The sequence below is a fragment of the Alnus glutinosa genome, chromosome 2 (assembly GCF_958979055.1).
Source record: "Alnus glutinosa chromosome 2, dhAlnGlut1.1, whole genome shotgun sequence".
In the NCBI taxonomy this organism is placed as follows: Eukaryota; Viridiplantae; Streptophyta; class Magnoliopsida; order Fagales; family Betulaceae; genus Alnus; species Alnus glutinosa.
The window spans coordinates 34,893,170-34,915,810 of record NC_084887.1 but is presented as its reverse complement, the minus strand read 5'-3'; the positions used below and the strand labels follow the sequence as shown (position 1 = coordinate 34,915,810).

At 35.4% G+C, this 22,641-nt stretch overlaps 3 protein-coding genes across 8 annotated transcripts; 2 read left to right on the top strand and 1 right to left on the bottom strand.

Annotated features, from left to right (window-relative positions):
- Positions 1-494: 494 nt before the first annotated feature.
- Positions 495-5,102, top strand: LOC133859727 (WRKY transcription factor 72A-like). The gene is made up of 5 exons (XM_062295243.1): positions 495-669; positions 1,685-1,768; positions 2,881-3,411; positions 3,919-4,032; positions 4,157-5,102. Exons 1-5 carry the CDS (start codon positions 571-573, stop codon positions 5,033-5,035), a joined length of 1,707 nt encoding a protein of 568 aa, XP_062151227.1. The 5' UTR covers positions 495-570; the 3' UTR covers positions 5,036-5,102.
- A 54-nt stretch (positions 5,103-5,156) lies between these two features.
- LOC133859726 (translation factor GUF1 homolog, mitochondrial) lies at positions 5,157-13,557 on the bottom strand. 3 transcript variants are annotated; one of them, XR_009898794.1, is made up of 13 exons: positions 13,157-13,557; positions 10,878-11,628; positions 8,799-8,955; positions 8,615-8,669; positions 8,199-8,266; positions 8,014-8,118; positions 7,854-7,925; positions 7,384-7,497; positions 6,973-7,113; positions 6,815-6,874; positions 6,293-6,494; positions 5,678-5,923; positions 5,157-5,244 (listed from the first exon to the last, which is right to left on the bottom strand). XR_009898794.1 is itself a non-coding variant. In XM_062295242.1 (12 exons), exons 1-11 carry the CDS (start codon positions 13,505-13,507, stop codon positions 6,329-6,331), a joined length of 2,040 nt encoding a protein of 679 aa, XP_062151226.1. In that variant the 5' UTR covers positions 13,508-13,557; the 3' UTR covers positions 5,349-5,923; positions 6,293-6,328. The 3 variants fall into 3 exon arrangements, 1 of the variants encoding a protein (XP_062151226.1); XR_009898793.1 differs by lacking the exon at positions 5,157-5,244 and having other exon boundaries at positions 5,349-5,923; positions 6,245-6,494; XM_062295242.1 differs by lacking the exon at positions 5,157-5,244 and having other exon boundaries at positions 5,349-5,923.
- A 3,245-nt stretch (positions 13,558-16,802) lies between these two features.
- LOC133859723 (protein IQ-DOMAIN 31-like) lies at positions 16,803-22,633 on the top strand. Of its 4 annotated transcripts, none has more exons than XM_062295240.1 (7): positions 16,803-16,908; positions 17,820-17,939; positions 18,525-18,815; positions 19,754-19,945; positions 20,144-20,224; positions 20,689-21,721; positions 22,348-22,633. In XM_062295240.1, exons 2-7 carry the CDS (start codon positions 17,865-17,867, stop codon positions 22,380-22,382), a joined length of 1,707 nt encoding a protein of 568 aa, XP_062151224.1. In that variant the 5' UTR covers positions 16,803-16,908; positions 17,820-17,864; the 3' UTR covers positions 22,383-22,633. The 4 variants fall into 4 exon arrangements, with proteins under 4 accessions (XP_062151224.1, XP_062151221.1, XP_062151222.1 ...); XM_062295237.1 differs by having other exon boundaries at positions 20,141-20,224; XM_062295238.1 differs by having other exon boundaries at positions 16,888-17,016; positions 20,141-20,224.
- Positions 22,634-22,641: the final 8 nt, after the last annotated feature.

Here is a 22,641-nt window from a genome sequence, read left to right as displayed (position 1 = left end):
TTGTTTTTACCATAAATCATTCCAATTATATATGACAATTGATTATCAGTTTACCTACTAGCATTAGTAAAAATGATGGCAAAACAAAAAAGGTGACGCCATTGACAAAGACACAAGACAGCCTACCTGCCAGCAGGGCAACAAGGTTACGCATTGAGACTTTGACTGTTAGCCCTGTCATGATATCGTCTATGCTCAAAGCTTGATGCATAGTACTAAAAGATACAGAGTGTACAACACAATTAAACAATATATATATATATATTACACAATCAGCTTCCGAAAATCCAGCTCTCTCTCTCTCTCTCTCTCTCGTTAAAACTCATTTGTGTATTAACTGTGAAACGTTGAAACTGAATTCTTCTTAAATAGTTTAATCTTTTAATTAACGTTTAACAATATAAAAACAGTGAGAGCGTGGTTGGGGTGTTGACATTTTAGGTGTGACTGCGTGCTGGGGATAGATAAGCACTGGGATATGCATATGTTTATTCAAAGTCTAAAAGCCCGCAGTTGGTTGTTTTTGTGTATATAAAGCTTGAAGAGCAAAGGAGATCTACTTCTCTAGAAATGGATGGCATGCTGAAAATGCCATGCTCTTCTTCTGGTGTCGCTGCAGAAGAAAACAGTTTTGAATCTATCGACCATGAGACCCAAGAGGCTAGACAGGTTTGTTAAAAGCTTTATCCCTTCTGTGATCAATTCAGCTTTGTTTTAAGCTTTTTCAAGTTTTTTGTTCTTGGGATCTTCATAAAGGTATTGGTACGTATTCTATGGAAATCTGAATTGAATTTCTCAAAGAATATTATCAACGTTTCCACTTTAACTACAATTTTTTTTTTTTTTTTCCCGATTTTCCTTTTCTAAGGATGTCTTGATCAGTTTTTGTCTTGACCCAAGAACCAGAGTCATTTCCATCTTCACCTGATGAATTTGATCAACTCAACATAGAGAAACGTTTCCTTAGAATACAGCATAGGTTGTTGGTTATGGCCCATCTAATCATCATGCATGTTAGGAGAATTAACTTTCTTCATCAATTAATGAATTTAAAAAATCTTGGATTTTTTTTGGTTGTTGAAGCTAGTTGTTAGCCAATTTAAATGTCTTGTTAATTTAGATCAAAATATGACTTTGGTATCTAAATTACGTGTCAAAATTTAATCTTGCCCATCAACAGTTGATCTTTTCAATTTTTTTTTTTTTTGAAGAATTGATCTTTTCAATTTAATGCTTGATCTTTTCAAAATATTTCAATATTATCTTTACTATGTCTTACTATTACTATATGAATAACAATTATTAATCTGACATTTTTGTATGCATGACCATGTAATTAATTAATACACATGGCGTATTAGACAACATTGATGATCTCATAAAATCATAATATATGGAGACACGCAATTAATACCCACGTTAATTATCTGCTATAATATTTTTGTTTACTTTAATATTTAAAAGATTTCATTTTGTGTATTTTCATATATTGGATTTTATGATATCAACGTGTGATCTAAATGCCACATCAATATTAGAAGAATATGGTTGAAAGATGATCGATATACGGCATATGATTCAGGAAAAAAAAAAAAATCATAATTTTGGCCTTTATTTTATTATATATACTGTTTGAGAGAAAGGATGAGTAGAATCATTCATGAATTCCACTGCTATATTTTAGGTTCAAAGTAGAAGAGTATTGCATGAGATCGGCAGCTTGAACCGATCTTCAACAGGCTACAAGGACTTGGGAAATGGCAAAGAGGTACCCCTCTCTCTCTCTCTCTCTCTCTCTGCGTTATTTTTTGAAGAAAATTTGGGTTTATAATTCCTTGTAACCATTTAGTCATTTACGTGGCTATATATGGTCAACGCACATTTTTGTGAAAAATGGTAAGATCAAAGAACTAAGTCCATATATATATCACGTACATATGTAATTAAGGATGTCTAGAAAGTCATAGGATGTGCGCACAGTCGTTCCATGCATGGAAATGCATCCTTTTCTCATTAATTTGATTGACCAACAAGATCGATGCTGTAATTAAGCCTGTAATATTAATTCCTGCATTATTATGCTTTATGGTTGGATCCAAGCTAGTACTAACGACTTTTAAATCCAGGAGAATTTCTTAACTGTGGAAAAAATTAAAATCAAAGAGAACAAAATTAATTAACCAAGAAAATTAGAAGAAAAGGAATTGAAGAATCAGAAAAGATTGATAAAATGGAGTTAATTTGGCAAGGCACTTTATATATGATACAGATAGTCTAATAGAAATCCTAACTTCAGAATACAATACGTACCTAACACCAAAGGCAGCTGATATAAGGTTGCACTTCTCAATTATTTTACAATCAGAATAAATAAGTAAAAATAACAAAATATAAGAGAGTACAATTCTAGAAGAAAACCACAAAAAGAAGAAACTTAAAACTGTTTTAATTTCTGTCTATATTAATTTATAGACATGCACGTACGTACGTAACCATTTGATCGATATTAATTACTTAAATTCCTTTCATTTTCTTTCTTTTATATGTTATTCTATTAGTAAATGTATACAACATCTCTAATATACGATCTTGAAAACTTTAAATAAAATCATTAATTATAAGAAGCTATGTGCGTATATGTTGATGGTTTCTCATGAAAACTCGAGCTTAATTATTTTCGGCTTTTATTACAAGAATGTGATTTTCTTCTTAATTTAAGTTTGCATTTTTCTATACTACTAGCTACTTTTTTTTTTTTTTAATATGAAATTGAAACTTGTCGACATTTGTATATTTTAATTTCTCTAAATTTTCAAAACGTAGATAAATAATAAATTCTAAGAATCACTGGGATGATTAATATATATTATTCTGGAGTAGGTGAATGAACTTGAATCTGCCAAAGCGGAAATGGGGGAGGTGAAAGAAGAAAATGAAAGATTAAAAGTGATGTTGGAGCAAATCGAGAAGGATTACCATTCTCTTCAGCTGCGTTTCTTCGACATCATCAAACAGGAATCTCCCAAGAAATCTACAGAGTCATCACCAGCTCCCTTACATGATGAAACTGAAGAACCTGAACTTGTATCGCTTTGTCTCGGAAGAAGTCCGAGCGAGCCCAAGAAAGACGAGAAAGCCAGCAACCCTAGCAATAGCAAAAGTAGTACCAATTATGAGGAATGGAAGGCCAGCCTTACTCTTGGATTGGACTCCAAGTTTCAACTTTCTACGGAGCTTGTTTCTGATGCAAGCCCCGAGACTAGTTTGGAAGAGCCTAAGCAAGCTGCTGATCAGACATGGCTACCAAGTAAAACTCTAAAGACAATGAGAAATGGAGATGATGAAGTTTCACAGCAAGCCCCTGTGAAGAGAGCTAGGGTTTCTGTGAGAGCTAGATGTGACACTCCAACGGTTAGTGCTAACTCATATAGTATCACTCTTGATCTTTTATCACTTTTATAATCATACTTAAAAAGTATATTAATCTTGCAATTTTTTCAATTTCAATCATTTGTTAGAATTTTTTAAATGAAGGGTGTCAAAATTTTTAAAATATTTCTCATTTTTTTTAGGAAAAAAAAAAATTGCAAAGATTTAGGCGTTGATAAGGATTTAACAGAATTTGCAAAAATACTCGTGCCTGAATTTTCGAAAAAAAAATTATTTTTTTAAAAAATAAAAAATATAAGTATATGATTTAACGGAAAATTTTAACCGAGATGTGAAATTGAAAAAAAATTGAAAGATGGATGCACTAAATTTACACTTTTAAAGTTTAAGGATAAGATTACAAAAGTAATAAAAAATCATGTGGTAAGTGAAGTTTTTCTTAGTTTTTTTTTTTCCTCTCTCTCTATCTCTAATATATATCACTTGATATACACGTTCAATTGCATGTAATACATGTCTTTCGTACAGATGAATGATGGATGCCAATGGAGGAAATATGGACAGAAAATAGCTAAAGGAAACCCATGCCCGCGAGCATACTATCGTTGCACAGTTGCACCAGAATGCCCAGTAAGAAAACAGGTATCAATATCTTCTAATTAAGGCCTTAATCCCTATTCATTTTCATATAATTAATGGTAGTACAAAATGTTTTCTATGTTTCGTCAAATTAAAGATTTGACAGTACTCATTTACATGATTACAGGTGCAAAGATGTTCTGACGACATGTCCATCTTGATCACCACCTATGAAGGAACCCACAACCACCCCCTTCCAGTTTCAGCCACTGCCATGGCTTCTACCACTTCCGCTGCCGCTTCCATGCTATTGTCAGGTTCGTCAATGTCTCAACCCGGCCTCGGTCCCACGGCCACTGCAACTGCTGCTCCGGTATTCAATGGATTAAATTTCAATCTCTTGGATAATTCAAAAACAAAACAATTTTACTTGCCAAACTCTTCCTCGCCGGCGCCCCTTTTCCCAACAGTCACTCTAGACCTCACTACCTCTCCATTCTCTTCATCCACTCTTTTCAACAGATTACCTTCAAGCTTTGCTTCAAACCCAAGATTTCCTTCAAGAAGTTTAAGCTTCTCATCCTCAGAATCCAACAATATTCTACCAACGACTTGGGGCACTGGATACCCTAGTTATAGTGCAATACCCTACAACAAAACCCACGCTGGGTCCATAAATCTTGGGAAACAATCCCAAGAACATTTCTACCAATCTTATTTGGAAAAGACCCACCAGGCTTCTTCTCAACAGTCTTTAACAGAATCCCTAACCAAGGCCATTGCAACAGACCCGAATTTCCGATCTGCTATTGCCGCCACCATTTCATCAATAGTGGGCGGCGGTGCAACCCATGATAACCAAGGTGGAGGGGAGCCAATTCAGGCAGTTTCTCCTGATCCATTGACCCAAAAGGGGAAAGCATGTGCATCAAGCTTCTTCAACAGATTTGCGTCACCGAATTCCCACACAGCAGGCTTGATGCTTCTACAGCCTCCGTTGCCATTATCCATCTCCAAGAGTAGTTCTACATCTACTTCTTCTGTCATTAGGGATCAGATGAACTGATGGGTCTTAAATAATATCGCCTGGGATGTCATGATGATTGAAGCTTCCTTTTTTCCTTTTTTGACAACGCCTCCCATACAGGCTTTTTTTTTTTTTTTTTTGCATACATTTTATACATTACGCTGGCAATATAGGATGGGCCAACATTGCCCTGAAACCATGACAGTAAAAGTCATCCTTTGAACATAAGTAGTCTCCTGTTCTTTCCTCTGTTCAATATCAAGTAAAATGCAATATCAAGTAAAATGCAGATCTATACAAGCCAGGTTTTCAGAAATGTAGAGCAAGTTAAAAGTTCATGCGCGCAGAAAAATGATATAAAAAGGGAACCTTAACTCATTATTTCTTGAATGAGCAAAAACAAAATTGCCTCTTTAATAACATCTCAAGGAATCAATTTACTTCTATATAACTGTGGCAGTAAAATAGGCATGTATTCGCCTTTGACTAGATATAGTACTCACTCTTCAAGAATCAAGTCGAACTATTAATCTCGGTTAATCTTATCAATAGAAGTCACAAAGGGAAAAACGGGCCTTTATGTGCATGCATCAACAGAGGAATGTTGAAACACGCCAACCAGCGGAATATCCACTGTGCCCCCAACCAAAGGGAAATTCTATAAGAACTTGTGATACTCACCAAAAATAACCCCAAAACATGGGAATTTTGCCAGTATCTCTAAATTTTGTTGCTAGAAAGCATTTGTGCTACTTGTAAAGAGGAAAAAATCATCCATGGCCAGATGTGGTCATTTTTCTTGTCTACTCGAAAGCTCTGGCAGCTCATCAGAAGGCCACCCAAGGAGGTGGCGCACTTCATTTGCTTCTTTCCTCGTTTTGCTTTTTCCAACAGCCTTTCCCATCACTTTTTCTCACAACCATAAACCTGAAAACGAGCAAAGAGGGGCTTAGCCACTCGGCGACAATTGAAGAATGATTGTTATTATAATACCCACAAACTACAATAGTCTGTATTGTATTAACCCTGGGGGAAGAGTTTTTTGCAAAAGGGGAATTAGTTTGGGAACTAACTTAAAGTCAACAACCTCATTACAAATTTTTGAAATTCCCTTCTACTTTTAAACGAGTGGAATTCCCTCCCATTACACATTAAAATTTTAACCCATATGCACAATGTCTTAGCTGTAATCGATAATGTAATAAACCTTAACACCTGACAGGAAGATAAGTGATGAACTGACATTACCAGTTCCAAATATGGCCAACAGGAACATAAGGGATGAGCTGACATTACCAGTTCCAAATATGGCCAATTCTTTGGACATTTTCTTCATGAAACCTTCAGAAGTTCATGAAATGCCTCCTGAGGTATATCAACAGAACCAACGCGTTTCATTCGCTTCTTTCCTTCCTTTTGCTTCTCCAACAATTTCCTCTTCCGAGTAACATCCCCACCATAGCACTTTGCAAGAACATTTTTTCTCATAGCCGAAATCCTAAAATCAAAGTAGACAGACTTAGGCGAACAGTGAAAGTTAAAGAAGCGGTTACACTAAAATGGGGGATGAAACTTTGCAATGAAAATCTTAGAAATTTTGTCCGTGACAAATGAAATCAAATATACAACTTTGCAATGAAAACACTTCAAAAAATTTGTCACAAATAAAACCAATGAGAGAACTTACTAAGGAATTAGAATATTACCCCAGGTCAATAATTATGCATGAGATTTAAAAAGTTTCAGTCCCTTTTTACCATGAAGAATTTACCAAAACCAGACATGATGACCTTCTAAAAACTTTAAAACAGAACTTACGTCTCCCTCGCAATGACCTTCGATCCAATTGCAGCTTGTATTGTTATCTCGAACATTTGCCTGCTCAAAATCATTAACATAATTGGCTACTCTGGAATAAACCAGAAAAAGATACAGAAACAAAAACAAAATTGGCAATTAAGACCAGATAGACAGACCTGTCTATGAATTTTTTCAGTTTCTCAACCAGTTGACGACCAACACGTTGTGCCTTCAAGTTATGAACAATGGTAGCCATGGCATCAACTGATTGTCCATTCAAGAGGATATCAAGTTTCACCAGATCAGATTCTTGATATCTGTCAATCACACCCATAAAATGCATCAAACGAGGGGAAACTATTCAACCCTCACTTTACTGAAAGCTAGGAGATATGGCCATTTCTTGGATGTACAACCTAGCTACTTGTGACATCAACACTCAAAGCCATGCATGAGGCTGCCATGAAACTAATTTATATAATAACCTATGTACGCGCATGCGGGTCATGAGAGAGAGAGAGAGAGAGAGAGAGAGAGAGAGAGAGAGAGAGAGAGAGAGAGAGAGAGAGAGAGAGAGAGAAACTTACTCAGCATCCTCATAATCAAATGAGGCATATCCTGACGTTATACTTTTCAGTTCATTGTAAAAGTCAACAACAATTTCCCTCAAAGGTAAGCGATACTTCATAAATGCGCGCTGACTGCATGTATTAAACAGATATCAATATTTCAAATATAAATGAGTTTGTCTACGGTTACTTAATCTAAAAATTACAAGTAATCAATTAAAATGCAGCATCATGACTTACTAACAACCTATGACTATGAGCAATGAAGCATACAATGGCCTGTCTCTATATAACACCCAAATCACTAAATTTCTAGGGGGAAAAAAAAGGAAAGAAAATGAAGGGATCAACAAAACATTTAAGGTGAGACCCTTCAATTGTGGGCACATAATAGTAGCTTGATTACACATTCTGCTAACCCATACAAAAACTGAACCACTGAGGATACTTAACATATCATTTAAGACCAATTTTGGTGCAAAAGCTACCTATCAACGAATGAATACTCCAACTGCTGCCCTCTCCGTTCAGAGCATAGGGTAATAACAGGCCCCACATACCTTCAACGGACAAAAAATGAAGACAGGATAAATAAATGCTTTGCATGCAACCAAAAAGTAACTATGACAAGGGAATATGAGAGCTTACTCACTAGGGATGATAATTGTAGCTATTACAGTAGGTTCCCAACAAGCTGTAACTTGTTGCTTGGGATTTGAGGGAAATGCAGCAGGATTCTGTACTTGAACTTTGCTAGAAAAAGGACCAACAAAAAAATCTTTGGTAAAGCAGATGGGAAAACTATCTCACAGACACAAGATTACATTACATACCTTCCATCAGAATACTCAAAAATATAAGGAACGGTTGGAACAGTAGAAATAACATGAGCTCCATACTCCTGTTATTGCATAAACAGACATGAGTCTCAATATTAATAGGCCAAAAAGCAAAGGTATTGAAAACACTAAGCAGAATATATCTAAAAAGTATGATTTACGAACAAATATCATGTCATTGAACTTCAGCTCTACATAATACTTGACCATGTAGAGCAGACACCAGACACAGATATGTTCAATTAAAAGTAGATTCTTGATATCATGTTATATTTATCGCATGGCAAATCCCAATGCCACTTTCTAGATATTATGTTCAATAGCAGTCTTTATCCTGAATGAGAAGAACTCTTATAAATAACCAAACACAGTTTTTTGGTTTTCTATTAACAAAAGACGAGAAAGATCACCTGTTCAAGCCGCTGATGGAAAACATCCATGTGAAGTAAGCCTAAGAAACCACACCTGTAGGTAGAACACAATAAGCATACAAAAAATGTACTCCATATGAAAAGGCTCAAATGTCAAGTGGTAGTAGGAGCAGAATCCTTCTTCTAAGAAGTAAAAGAAACAAGTCAATAGTGGATGCCACACCTAAAACCCAGCCCTAGTGCAGTGCTACTCTCTTTAGCGACGGAGACGCTAGCATCATTGCATGTCAGTCTCTCTATTGCATGATTGAGAGCTTCAAAATCAGATCCATCAGCTGGATAAACACCAGAGAAGACCATATGTTTCACAGGCTTGAATCCTACATTTCGAAAGCATACAAAAGCACACATGCATAAGGTAGGTGTCAGGACCTGGAAAATCTGAAATCAAATTGCAGCCAAAACATTTATTTACTATAAGAAAACCTAATAAAAATTCATTGTAAAAAAAAAAAAAAAAAAAAAAGAAGAAGAAGAAGAAGAAGAAGAAAAGAAAAGAAAGAAAGAAAGAAGTCAGTATCCCCAAAATTAGTAATAATCCCTCTCCTCTGAGGAAAAAAATAAATTAAATTGAGAAAACAGTCCAATCATAATGGTTAAATAGTAAAATTGACACAGCCATTACCTCCAGTAACTATGCTAGAGATAATCTCATGGAATCGTTGGCAGTGGCTAGCAATAACAACAGAAGCTTTTACAAATATGACGTTTGGCTGCCGAGCCAAAGCTAGACCGGGGCAGAACAAATTGCCCAGCATTAATTAATACCTTTATGTTTCAAATTTTAAACACCCCAATCAACAGGATTCTAACAATCTCACAGTTGTCACTCAGTGCATTCATTAAAAAGAAATTACATTCTAAGCAACATTAGTCAATTCTCTGCAGCCTTAGTTTAAAATGCAATTAGTAAAAAGTTTTTTCCCAGTGGATAAGCAGGAAGCTCATGACCGCATGATTGCTGCAATGGATTTACCAATCCCATAGACAGATTCAACACACTAAACATCACAATGAGGTATGCATGAACATCGGCAAGAAGAGAGTGCTACAAAGGGTATAACCCAACAAAAATATATCATCCCAAGACACAGAATCGCCTTCTGTTATCGCTATGTATGCTTGTAAACTGCATATCTGCAAGTCTGTATAAAATTTCAAGTTTTTATTTATCAAGCAATACCATTTACACTGCAACTGGGTTCCTAGGCGTGGGAATATTTTTTAAATCCATTATACAAGAGATCTATCGCTTGCAGGGAAAAGCCAATATTAATACTTGACATGACGAAACATCAGGTAGTCATCCAACTAAAACATATACATTTCCAGTCATTATTTTTATCAACTTTCTTCTAAAACTTCGCATGCCATGCTATCTATTATAAGCCAATAAGAAAACAGCAAGTGATCCCTATAGATACAGATCATATTCCTCAGCTTAAATAGCTTGTTTATGTTGCTTATCAAGCTCCAAAACCCGTTGAAAGAAGTTCACATATCTTATAGAATAAGTTCACATAATTTAAAGGTTTCAACTCACACTTATTTTAGGAGATGTCAATTCAATTCTCAATATGTTGCTTATGAAGCTCCAAAACCCACTGAAATAAGTTCACATATCTTATATAGACTAGTGTCTGTCACACACAATTTACATGTTAATTTTTTTTTTTGGATAAGTTGATAAATGGAATATTTGCATACGATCCACATGTTAATTAACAGTCTCAAAGCTCATCTGGTTTCTATCTTCTTTTTTTAAGAAAATAAAAAATACTCTAGCATGCATCGTGTGTGTATATATATATATATATATAGCATAATTTTTAACTCTTTCTCTTTGCTTTACATGAGATTATTTGTCAATAATTTCTCTGGGGAAGAAAATGCCAAATCATGATTAATTCACCACCACACTTGAAGGGGGAAGGTGAATTTCCACAATCTTCTGCATAGTAAAGACTACTTTCATTGTCTTATACTGTCAAGGTGTGCATCCACATTTTTCTCAGCATGCACTGACGACTTCAGAAATGTGAGCCTTATTTGAAGGTTTCAACTCACACTTTTTTTAGGGGATGTCAATTCAATTCTCAACACGCACAGCCTAGTTGCAAATAGCAACAATAAGTGCATGAAACAGGAGGTTGCAGAAACTTCTTCTTCTTTTTTTAATCACATTGCAGAACCCCCACCCAAAAAAAGAAAAAGAAAAAAAAGAATACAGAAATATATATACCTGGAAGGGGCTCTACAATGCTTCGACTATGATAAAGAGTGTCTCCAATACAAGCCTCTTTGGTTGAACGCATGCCACTCACAACATATCCCACTTGTCCAGTATGAAGGACACCAGTGGGAGTGAGTTCAGGATGCATGATGCCAACATCTGAAACTTCATAAGCTTGGCCAGTCCCCACGGATGAAATCTTATCCCCCTTATGCAGCATACCATCAACAACTGCAACATGGCATATGACTCCTTTGTATTCATCATAATACGAATCTAGTAAAAGCATACGCAAGGGTGAACCACTTTTCCCAGGTGGAGGAGGTATGCGCTCTATAACTGCAGGAAGGACTTGCTCCAGACCCTGCCCTGTTTTGGCAGATGTTAAAAGAGCATCACTAGGATCGAGATCAAACATTGACTTTAGTTGTGCTTTAACACGATCAGGATCAGCAGTTGGCTGGTCAATCTTATTTATGACAGGTATTATTGTCAGGTTAGATTCAAAAGCAAGATAAAAGTTAGCAACAGTTTGTGCTTGAACACCCTGGGCAGCATCAACAACCAAAAGAGCACCCTGGCAAGCTGCCAGGGATCTTGATACTTCATAGCTGAAATCCACATGACCAGGTGTGTCAATCAAATTCAGTAGAAAACTTGGTTGGTCTTGCACATCACTTTTGTCAGTACCATGAAGGTTGTATTTGTGGAACATGGTTGCTGTTTGAGCTTTCACCGTGATTCCCCTTTCTCTCTCTACCTATTACAGTCCAGATTTCATCAAACAAGTGGCATATCGAATACAAATCAAGTAATACAGCATTCCTGTAACACAGAAACTGCATAAAGTGTAACAAGAGTCTTTTTCCACCATTAACTCAAGCTTACATAACTCCCAAAGAAACCCAATATCTTATAGATAGAAATTTGACAAACAGAACTTATTTAAAACCAAGTCCCTATTTTCTAATGAATGAGCTGTCTTATTATTCCATGTTCAATGTAGCATTATATTCTTTTGGCTGGGTTAGAGAGGTTTTTTTTTCTTTTTTTTTTTTTTTTGGATGAATAAGATTTTTCATTCCAAACACAAAAGATACAAAGAACACTCCAGCAGGCTAGTAACACCAGGCTGGAACCCAGAAACTTTACAACAATCAAACGCACAAACAAAATCACAACTATCCATACTCAGCCAGACCCCCACAATAAAATCCCTGAACCTACAGACTTAACAATCAAACAATACAAAATCCAATAAACCGACAACTATACATTGAGCAAACCAACAAATCTTAACAGAACAGAGCAAAGAAAACCAACTGCCCTGCTACCAGTGCAGCAACCATTATAGCATCCCTTCAGCCATTCAAATCCATAACACTCAAAGGAATACCCCAATTTTCACAAAGCTTGACATTAGTGGCATTGTAACTGAACATCCTGAGTAATTCTAGACGTCATACCCATGTCTCTCTTGTGTCCCTTTAAAAATGATGTGGCTTTTAAAATCACCGTTTGATTTATGATAGATCATTATTGGATTTTGATCAAATGGTGATTTTAAAAGCTACATCAGTTTTAGATGGACATAAGAGGGACATGAGTATGACGTTTAGAATTACTAGAACATCTATTTTCCTTTCAGAATTCACCCGAGTACAAAATTTGATATTATTTGGATGCTTCCAAATATTGTAAACGGTAGCACCCAAAGCCAATTCACAAACATTGCTATGCAGCTTTTTACCCTTCCAAGCCTTCACACCTTCCTTTACAACTTCATCCCAACCAAAACATATGGGGTTAACAAGGCATTTGAGCATTACCTCTCTCCATAACCTTTTGCTCCACCCACATTCAAAAAATAAATGCTCCCTACATTCAATGCTATGGTGACAAAATAAGCATTTCATATCCCCTACCATACCCCATTTCAACAACTTTTTTTGATGAATTACCCAATTTCAACATCTTGTCCTTAGTAGATAAACTATCACGAATTGCCAACCACAATAAAAATGAGTGTCTTGTTAATCATCATCCTTACTAGCTAAAGAATGAACGATGGCTTCAAACCACGCCATCATGCAAAGAACCAATTATAAATTTCTTTTATTTTCTATTCTCTAAGAAAGCTAATATAAACTTCACTCAGGAACAAACCCATTAAAAGTACCATATACTCCAAGTCCAAAGTAATACAAATTCATTCAATACCCAGTTCACATTTTTTCCCAAAAAAAAAAAACAAAAAAAACAAAAGCAGTCATGAAAGTTTCATATACCTGCAGCTTGTCGAGGTACTGAGGCTGACCATGGCCCCTCTTAATGGTCCCAGTGAGCTCCAAAAGCCTGTCAGCGAGGGTAGACTTGCCGTGGTCGACGTGCGCGATAATGGAAAAGTTTCTGATCCTCTCTGGAGGGTACTGGCTCAAATCTATGCCATTCTCTTCGCTGCTTTGGCGAGAATGAGAGGAAAACCCATGACTCAAACCAAAATGGTTGTTTCCTATTCTGGTACATAGCGCGTTGCCTTTGAGTATATTGGAAAATGGGCCAAATTTAGAGGGAGTGTGAGCGAGAGAGAAATGTTTGAGCGGTTGTAGGGTCCTTGAAGCTCTGCCCAGATAACCCATTTGGGGTTTAAGGAGCTCTGGAAGCGAGAGAGGCAAGTCAGTCCTGGAGACGAATGGTATGGCGTTTGCTCTTAAACGACGTCGTTTCTGGTGGTCAATAATTCTCTCGTATGTTGAAGAACTTGAAGTTGACTATATAAATGGCTGCATTATAAAATTAAATTTTATATATATATATATATATATAATTGAGAAGAAAAAAAATTAAACTAGTTTAGATTATAAGAAGAGAGTTATGACCAAGATTTGAAGAAATATACACTCAATATATTAAAATTACTTAATTATTATTCTAATGACATATCTCACGTAATTATATAAGATAACATAAGTATGCTAGTAAACTAAAGTATAATAAAAGAAATATTAGATCGTGATTCTATAGTTGTTCCGATAAATATTAGATCATGATATGGACACTTGTAACATCCTAATAATTATTATGGTTAATAATACTCTAATTATAACCTATGATGTTTGGAGTTGAGAGAAGTGTAAAATTTTTTACTTTTTTGGATTTTATGATTCATTGATACAATTCTAGCTATGAATTATTGACTCGATGACCGAATGTTTGATTGGCAATTACAATAATTAAATTTTCGACATCTTAGCCCTTTTCTTCATGCATGGTACAACTTTAAATGCATATCTTCAACTCTTTAATTATATTTGCTGTCCCCATCCTCTAGAAAGCCTAGAGAGAGATAGAGGGAAAGGGAGAAAGAGGAAGGATCTTGAGAGTTACTTCCAAGATGAGGTAATCTTCTACTTCAATCTCATTTTGAATGTTGTTGTTAGCATGTTATCACTTTGTTTCCTTGTTGTGTTAGCTTATTAATCGTATATTTACTCTTGAGTTTGTATATCTAAGCTCTTAAGTTGGGTATTATGAGTTTGATGATGATTAATAGTTTGATGGTTATGGGTGACAATTATGTTGTGATATCTAGTCACTTATCTATGATTAACCTACTTTTTGGAGTTATAAATGTGGATCTATATGCTTGGACGTCGATTTGTGATTGGATTTATAATGGGTTTGAGGTTTGTTATGGTTTGATAAGCATGGAGGTGTATGGACGTTGAGTTTACATTTATGACAATGATAAGAAACGTGATAGAACCTTAGGTCGTATTATAATGGGTTAAACTATGACCTTTCTAAAAATGGAAGTTTATGTCAAATCAATGAACATTTAGTGGTCTAACCGAATGATCGATTGTTCGACACGATAAACAAACATACAATGGTCAGACAGAATGATCATTTTGCTATCAAATTAATTTTTAGGCCGTTTTAGCTTAGCTTAAGTTATGATTTGAGATCTTTCACATATTTCAAGGGTGTTGAGTTTCTGTACGTTTATTTGGATGAGCCTTACGACCTAGGTAAATAAAGTTCATATGAATACTTATTATTATAATTCATTTTATAATATGAATGTTTTTTTGTATCTAAACGTACATGCTTACAATTCACATAAATTATACGTGAACTAATTTTTCAATGTTAATGGATATTTGGAAATAGAATGATGCATCATGTGAGCTTGTTTATGAAAGCATGTATTCATGTAAAAGACTATGACTAAATTGCATCGTATGACATGATATTTCATTTATGGATGGTGGTCATGTGCTTACCAATATACGAGTTATACTCTATATTCAAGTTTATTGTTCAGAGTCACCTTGGTGTCAATGGATTATAGTTTGATCAGCGCAACCATGTTTGATTGATAGTCATTACAGGCGGACGTCATTAGCAGCATGGGCCACCCAAGGTCAAATTCGGTGGAGTTGCTAGTGATGGACGATTTGTCAAATTTGGGGGGGACATTGACACAATTGTTAGTTTGAAGAGATATTAACAATTGAGTGATACTTTGAATGAATACGTATACTTTTCCCTTTATTTTGATATCAAATAAAAAAAAAAAGTTTGGATTAAAAATATTAAAGTACCCTTTAAAAAATTATGCCAGACCAACGTGGGTTTTTTTTTTTTTTTTTTTTTTTTTTTCAACTCTTTCAAAATGGATCCGAACATATTCGACGTGACCTGGAACAATGTGTCGGCAAAGTATCAATCTTGCTAATTGGCCAAATTAGCATCGTTAGCCAAACTTTAAGATCTCACCATCACTTTAGAAGAAAAGGCGTTTAGATGAATGTATAGTGTGAAGGTGCATGCAAACTTTTTTTTATCTCAATTTCTGGCATCGATCAGTAAACATTGGTTGATGGTCACATCAGCATGGTCCATTTTATTATCTCAATTCTTTAGCTTCAGCTTTTAATAATAATGAAACCATGGCCCTTTACATCTCATCCAATATTGAATTCTTTATGCTATTTATTTCTGATGGCTTAATTAATCCATGCACTCTAAGCTGTCGGTGCTCCCCGAGAAGGACCCAACTCAGACTTAACTACAATTTCTTCTTTTCAAAAATATTAAGTCTTTTCTAAGGTAGGGGATCCAAAATTTCAATTTGTGGTCCTTGTTGTATACTTATTTATGTTGTCCGGAAAACATAATATAAGGCGACCCACATGTCCCTTGCAATTAATTGGAGCTGTCATTTAAGGGAATTGCATCATGCTAAACTACATGTTTTTGGCTATCGGTAATGGCCGAACCACTATTTTCTACCATTTTAGTCACAAGAGTAGGTCGTGTCTTTTTTTTCCTTTTTTTTTTTCTCTCTCTCTCTCTCTCTCTCTCGTGTAAGCCTAAAGTATTATGAACCGTTTGGAAGTTAAAAAATGAATATTAACATAGGAAATGTATTGAAACTTAAGTATAAATGGATCAAATGAGTGTGTGATCATATCTTATTAATATCCCTTTTTCTTACACTTATAAAATTTATGTAGTAGACAATTATTATACATAAATTTATGAACTTCTTAAGAAAAGCTTATTTACTCGCTTTACTTTAAAAGAATAAATATACTTTACTAAATGGTCACACACGGTACAATAACTTCACATTAATCTCAATCTCCTCCTTAAATTTAATTTTTTCTTGATAAAAATAATATATTATTATTCTAAATTATCACTTTTGTTGCAACCTCTTTATCAAGCTTTTATCGAAGGGTAGATTCTCTAATTTAAAGGAATTATTAAAATATCCCCCAAATAATGACAAAAATTATTCAAAAAACTTAACAAAAACGTTGACTTGCTTTTATTTTTATTTTTAACAATATAACAATTTCTCTCTCTCTCTCTCTCTCTCTCTCTCTCTCTCCCGTCTTTTTCTCTTCTTATTTTTATTTTTTATTTTTTTCTTTTTTTCAAGTTTAAAACTTTTTGCTCTCTCCTTCTGCGTAAACATTTAGTTGAAACATTTCATTCGTCTTAACTGTCAGTATTCTCTGTTTCTCCGGTATGTCTCAGATCTGGGTCACATTGCTCGCACCCACTTTGATTTTGCTCTAATATATATCTGTATATGCTCTGAATGTAGTTGTATAACTGAGTGGCATGTTTGTGGGTAAGTTTTGCTTTGTGGGGAACCTCTTGTATTTCAAAGTTTGGTGGGTTTAATCAATGTAAATTAGTTTGGTTTTAGCGTTTAGTTCCTGGGTTGCTTGTTGATTTTCATATTGTTCTCTGTATTGGTTTGCGGGCACTGTGTTTTCTTAAGCTCACTCTAGTTCTTACTCCATTGAGAAACTATGCAGCGACCAAATCGGGTGCGTATTTAGATGAAGTCTTCGTTTTTGCCTTATGCTTGTAGTAATTTGTCTTCAAGTGTTTTACTTACTCGAATGTTACTTATTTTAGTGGAAATATAAGTGGATTGTGGTTGCTGCTTTGTTTTTGAGTTTTCCATTTCCTTGCTGGGCTCTTTGAGTGTGAGCTGAAGGATTTTTTTTTTTGTGTTCATCTTGTGGTTACCTATATTGTAGCTGCATACTGACTGATTGAATTGTGTTTTTAAATAATTGACGGTATGCATAAGGACAACAACCCAGTCAAGAAATGGGTTTTCTTGTCACAGTAGTCATATATATCTTGGTAATTTTTATTTGGCAATATAAACAGATGTTTTTGTTCAGATGGTCTTGGTGCTCTTTGTTCCCAGCGGAAATAGCGGTGTAGTTTTTGTTTGAAGTAGATTGTGATTTTGGGTTGTTTCTATTTAGTTAGATGTAGGTTCTTGGCTCAAAGATGAAGTTCGGATTGGGAGGCATGACATAATATTTGGTGTTTTAAATTTTTGGTGCAGCATAAAAGTTGTATTATGTTATTTTTTAGCTCATAGGTGACCTTTAACTTGTGGAAACCATGCAGGATTAGAAATACGGATTCAGTATAATTGATATAGGCCTTACTACAATGGGAAAGTCTCCAGGAAAGTGGATTAAAACCATACTCTTTGGGAAGAAATCATCCAAATCAAGCTTTCTGAAGGTACTTAGTTAATACCTTTTAGTATTCCATTGTTGTTCATAGTTGTGATCTACTCTTTCTCTCTGCATCCATGCAAGGTATATGCTTTAACGCATCATGTTTTACTAAGATCTTGTTGGTATCATCTTTGTCATGCCACCACGCCATACATTCTAAGATCTGATGCCGTGTGATGATTTATGCTCTGTTATGCTACCTAGAAGGCTTGGTTTCTAAGTGTGGCTTTTTGCCCAAATGGAGTCTCCATGGGCTGATTATCAACGTTTTGCAACTATAGCCTATTTCTGATGGTTGGATCAAAGTGTAGATGTTTATGTGAAGTTTGTGTTCTGTCTAGGTATTATATATCATCTACCTAATTCATGTCATACTTGAAGTTTTACTCTACCTACTTCTATCTTTTCACATCCATGTTTCCAGTCGGTATTTAGAAGATATGATTTCACATTTTTCCTGTTGCATGTTACTCTCTTGCCGCATATATAGTCAAAATTGTGCAAATGCTTTTAATTTGGTTTTTGATATACTCTATAAGCAATATTTGACTTTGGCATCCACTAATTTGTCATTTCATTCAATGTCAAGAAATCAGCGAGAGATAAAGAGGCGACCATTGCCTGTAAGGCAGTGTCTAGTGATTTGGCAGTAAATCCTTCTGTAATTTCAAATGTGGCACTTCATACCTCTAACAGAATTGAAGAAAACTCAGAAAAGGGACTGAGTGCCAACTTACCACATGATGCAGTCGTGTCATTTCCGGGCAAGCAAGGTGCACATACGAAAGGAACCATGGGTTTGGATTCACCTGGCAGTGCTGAGGTTACTAGGCATGAGCAAGCTGCTACAAAGGCACAGGCAGCTTTTAGAGGCTATTTGGTAATGCTTTATTGCATGAAACATAAAAGAAATGTCATAATTGTTACTTACATGAACAGGAGATTTGAAGTTAATTCTGCAATTCTTTCTAGTACCCATCTTTCAGGTTCATTAATGTGTTTTATGCCTCATCTTCTGGATGCATGGTGTACTCTCTTAATCATATACTGGGGTTTTCAATACAATTTTCTTTTTAGTTCAGGTTGCTTCTGATTTGTTTTTGTAATTGACATTTTAATGGTTAATTGTAGACTGTTGCAAATATTTGTTTTCTATAATCTATTATTATTGCAATGTCACATATTTGAAAGCATGCATAGTTTCAAAGAACTCATGAAAGTCATTACAAGAATTATATCTTGGTGAAAACCACATATAATTTGATGCAATGAAGTACCATTTTATGCAGGGGATAAGTTTCTTATCAAAATTTACATCATTAAGAACAATCATAATATGGAAATATCAAGATACAAATACCATATATCTAAATGTTTCATGGTTTTCTAAGTTTGAGAAAAACATTGTTTTTTGTATCTTCAGTTCATCTTTTAGCGGGATTGAGTGGGGTCTAGGGGTGGATTGATATTGCAGGTCTGTGATTTCTGTTGTATGGGGGTCTTATTTCAGTTCCTGACATGTATTCTGGTGGAAGTAGCTGTGGAAACATAATTTTCCTACAGTCACTCATACAAAGAAAATGCATTTTTAGGAATTTGTAAACTATGTTCTTAGTGGTTTATTATTAAATTGGTAATATGATTTGCTATTGCCAATTTTTGAGTTAGATAATAGTTGAAAAAAAAAATTAAATTATCTATTTGTAGAACAGAGATCGCTATGTGTCTTTTGCAATGTTTTCTTCCCTCCTATGAAGTTAGATTTAAATGTTATCTCAAAGCTATTACTGATCTAATCTAAGCATAATATCTGTGAAGGCTCGCCGGGCATTTCGTGCTCTCAAGGGCATCATAAGGCTGCAAGCACTTATTCGTGGGCACTTGGTTAGGAGACAGGCTGTCGCTACTTTGCGCTGCATGCAGGGGATTGTTAAGTTACAGGCTCGTGTTCGTGGTCAAAGAGTCAGACTTTCTGCTTGTGGGCTTGAAGTGCAGAAAAGATGCAGTCTGGTAAGTTTTCAAAGGACACCTAAATTGGTTTCATTTGACCTGCAACTGCTCTTTCTAAATCTTTATGTTTTCCTTGTTGATGTATTAATTTACTTGGTTAGGCTCATTTCTTGTTAAGCTCATCACATTTTCTGTGCAGTATTAAACATTTTAATATCTTGTGCATCTAATTCTGTCTTTGTAATATCTCTTTAGCAGGATGTTACGAGGGTCGAGCTATTTGGATTAGATACAGCCACTAGGCCAGAAAAGCCGCTAGCAAATGCTTTTATTTGTAAGGTATATTCAGGATCTTGGTTTTTTAGATACTTTATGATAGTCATCGTTTGTATAATTAGTACATGATTTGCAAACGAGGACAAAACATGTTTTCATTTTCAGAATCAACTTCCTTATACTGTTTAATCCACGTCTAGTCTGCGATGTGTGGAAAGATAATACAAGCTATTGTATAGGTGGTGCACTTTTAAGGGAAATAAAGTAGCCATATCATCATTGTCATCATTATCTTTCTAAATGTAGACTGACCCTGTAACACTTTGGTCGCTTACCAGATATTGCTCAAACTGCTAAGCTTAAGTGGGCCTCTTTTATTTAATTTTTAAAATATTCATGTGAAAAAATAAAATTATAAGAAATTGAGACAAAGTGATAAAGGAATAAGATATTAGGGTATTTTATATATTCTTTTTGTTACAGCTCATGATATAGAAGTTGATAGTGCTCAATGTTACTTATTATAGCTTTTTGCTTCATCGCCTACTGGTATGCCCTTGAACCTCCACTATGATCCGGGTGAACCAAATTCAGCTTGGAACTGGCTAGAACACTGGTCATCGTTTCAATTTAGGGGACCACTTCCACAACCAAAAGGTGTTCCCAACTCTAAGGCTCACAAACAGCAGGACCGCATTCAAACAGGAGAAACTGAACTCAGCACGGAAAAACGAGGTGTGCGCAAGGTTCCAACCGTAAATGTTGAAAATAATCCACTGCATTCCACATCTGAGCGTGAAAAGTCCAGACGCAACCTTAGGAAAGCTAGGGTCCATCAAGCAGAAGCAGTGCAGGAACATCATCAAAATGAACTAGAGAGGGTAAAACGAAATTTGAGAAAAATTTCAGCATCCAACTCAGTGGCTCCTGATAGGTCAGAAACTCTGCCTGAGAAGCCAAAGTTAAATATGAGAAAGCTGCCAAGCTCCACAGCATCTGATGTTCCTCAGAAGAGTGTTGATAATTTCTCTGAGAAAATAAATGACCCAATAGTGGTACTATCCAAAGACTCTAAAAGGCCCGGGTTAGAAATACCTCCAGAACCATTGGCTCTGGAGGAGACGGTTGATATGCTGCATCATGCTGACCCTGCTGGTGAGCGACTTCCTCTGGAAACTGTTGAAAAAGTTGATAATATCCCAAAGGTAACTGAGGAGCTAAATGTAAAAGAAGAACAAACTAGCAAGGAGAACCACAGAAGCAGGAGAAGATCTTTCCCAGCAAAGCAGGAATACTCGGAGAATGTTTCACAGCGTACTCCAACTTTGCCCAGCTATATGGCTGCAACTGAATCTGCCAAGGCAAAGCTTAGAGCACAAGGATCCCCTAGCTTTGGTGAAGATGAGATTGAAAATGGTTTCATCAGGCGGCATTCTATGCCAACTCCAGCCAATGGTAAATTGAGTTCAATGTCACCGCGGGTGCATAGGCTAGTTCAGGAGAATGGCAAAGGAGGGAGCAAAAGTGACAGATCGCTACCATCCTCTAAAGATGGTCAAGGTAATAACCTGGAACAGATCTGCAGTTTGTTTATAGTTCTTTTGTCATGGGCTGCTTATGAGGACTTTATTTCTTTTATTTTAAATATGTTTTCGGTGTACACCTCTGTTGTATCCATCTTTTATTGTTTGTCTTGTTTGCATCATTATTCTAAGGACAAAAGATTGTTTGATAACACTTTTTTCCTCTCTCTTTTCAAAATAAAAACATTAACAAACAACTCAAAACACAAAACACTCTAAATTACTTTCACCTTTACGTTACATTAGAACACTTTTTCCAAAAAAAAAAAAAAGAACCATCTAAAAAACATTAATAAACGGAGCAATTCTTTTTTATTCTCTTGAATTTTAAATGTTTCTTAACTTGGTCATGGAAGTTATAAGGCAATGGTACAGCTTTCTATCAAATGCATATCAAAAAATGATTTCTATTCTTATGTGTACTTTTTTTCTTCTTGCATTTCGTCATAAGAAGTCAAATCATTATTTCTATTTCTTGGTGTGTCATTACTTGTATTCTCTTTCTTTTTCAAAAAATTCTTTAGTAGTGTACTGGTTTGCTGTCTCTGGAATTTAATGTTGGTTTCTGAATGATATTAACTATGTTGTGGATTTATATTTCAGTTAAGGTGGCAAGGGCAGGGTGGAAGAGGTATTAGGGAAGATATGTGGAGAAACAGATGCGTGACGCACCTGAAGGCTGAAGCCTTTCCTTGTATTTCTTCATGTTTTGTGTGTTTAAGCGTATGTACAGTTAGACTTACACTTCAGGTGTGCTCTATTCTTTATTTTTCTGTTCCTGAATAGAATTCTATGATGTAAGAAGCCTTATTACTTATGCTTTTAACCCAGTATCTCTGTGGAAGTTTAGTATTTATCTGGTTTGTTTATGAATTTATCTTGGAATCAATGCCTTGA

What these genes read in the sequence shown, in the direction of transcription:
- LOC133859727 (XM_062295243.1), top strand. Translation starts at nt 571, where the DNA reads ATGGATGGCATGCTGAAAATGCCATGCTCTTCTTCTGGTGTCGCTGCA. An exon ending in AGACCCAAGAGGCTAGACAG is followed by an intron (nt 670 to 1,684) that starts GTTTGTTAAAAG and finishes GCTATATTTTAG; the next exon opens with GTTCAAAGTAGAAGAGTATT. An exon ending in CTAGATGTGACACTCCAACG is followed by an intron (nt 3,412 to 3,918) that starts GTTAGTGCTAAC and finishes TCTTTCGTACAG; the next exon opens with ATGAATGATGGATGCCAATG.
- LOC133859723 (XM_062295237.1), top strand. Translation starts at nt 17,865, where the DNA reads ATGGGAAAGTCTCCAGGAAAGTGGATTAAAACCATACTCTTTGGGAAG. An exon ending in TGCAGAAAAGATGCAGTCTG is followed by an intron (nt 19,946 to 20,140) that starts GTAAGTTTTCAA and finishes ATATCTCTTTAG; the next exon opens with CAGGATGTTACGAGGGTCGA. An exon ending in CAAATGCTTTTATTTGTAAG is followed by an intron (nt 20,225 to 20,688) that starts GTATATTCAGGA and finishes TACTTATTATAG; the next exon opens with CTTTTTGCTTCATCGCCTAC.
- LOC133859726 (XM_062295242.1), bottom strand. Translation starts at nt 13,507, where the DNA reads ATGGGTTATCTGGGCAGAGCTTCAAGGACCCTACAACCGCTCAAACAT. An exon ending in TCCATCAGCGGCTTGAACAG is followed by an intron (nt 8,267 to 8,614) that starts GTGATCTTTCTC and finishes ATGCAATAACAG; the next exon opens with GAGTATGGAGCTCATGTTAT. An exon ending in ACAATTATCATCCCTAGTGA is followed by an intron (nt 7,926 to 8,013) that starts GTAAGCTCTCAT and finishes TGTCCGTTGAAG; the next exon opens with GTATGTGGGGCCTGTTATTA.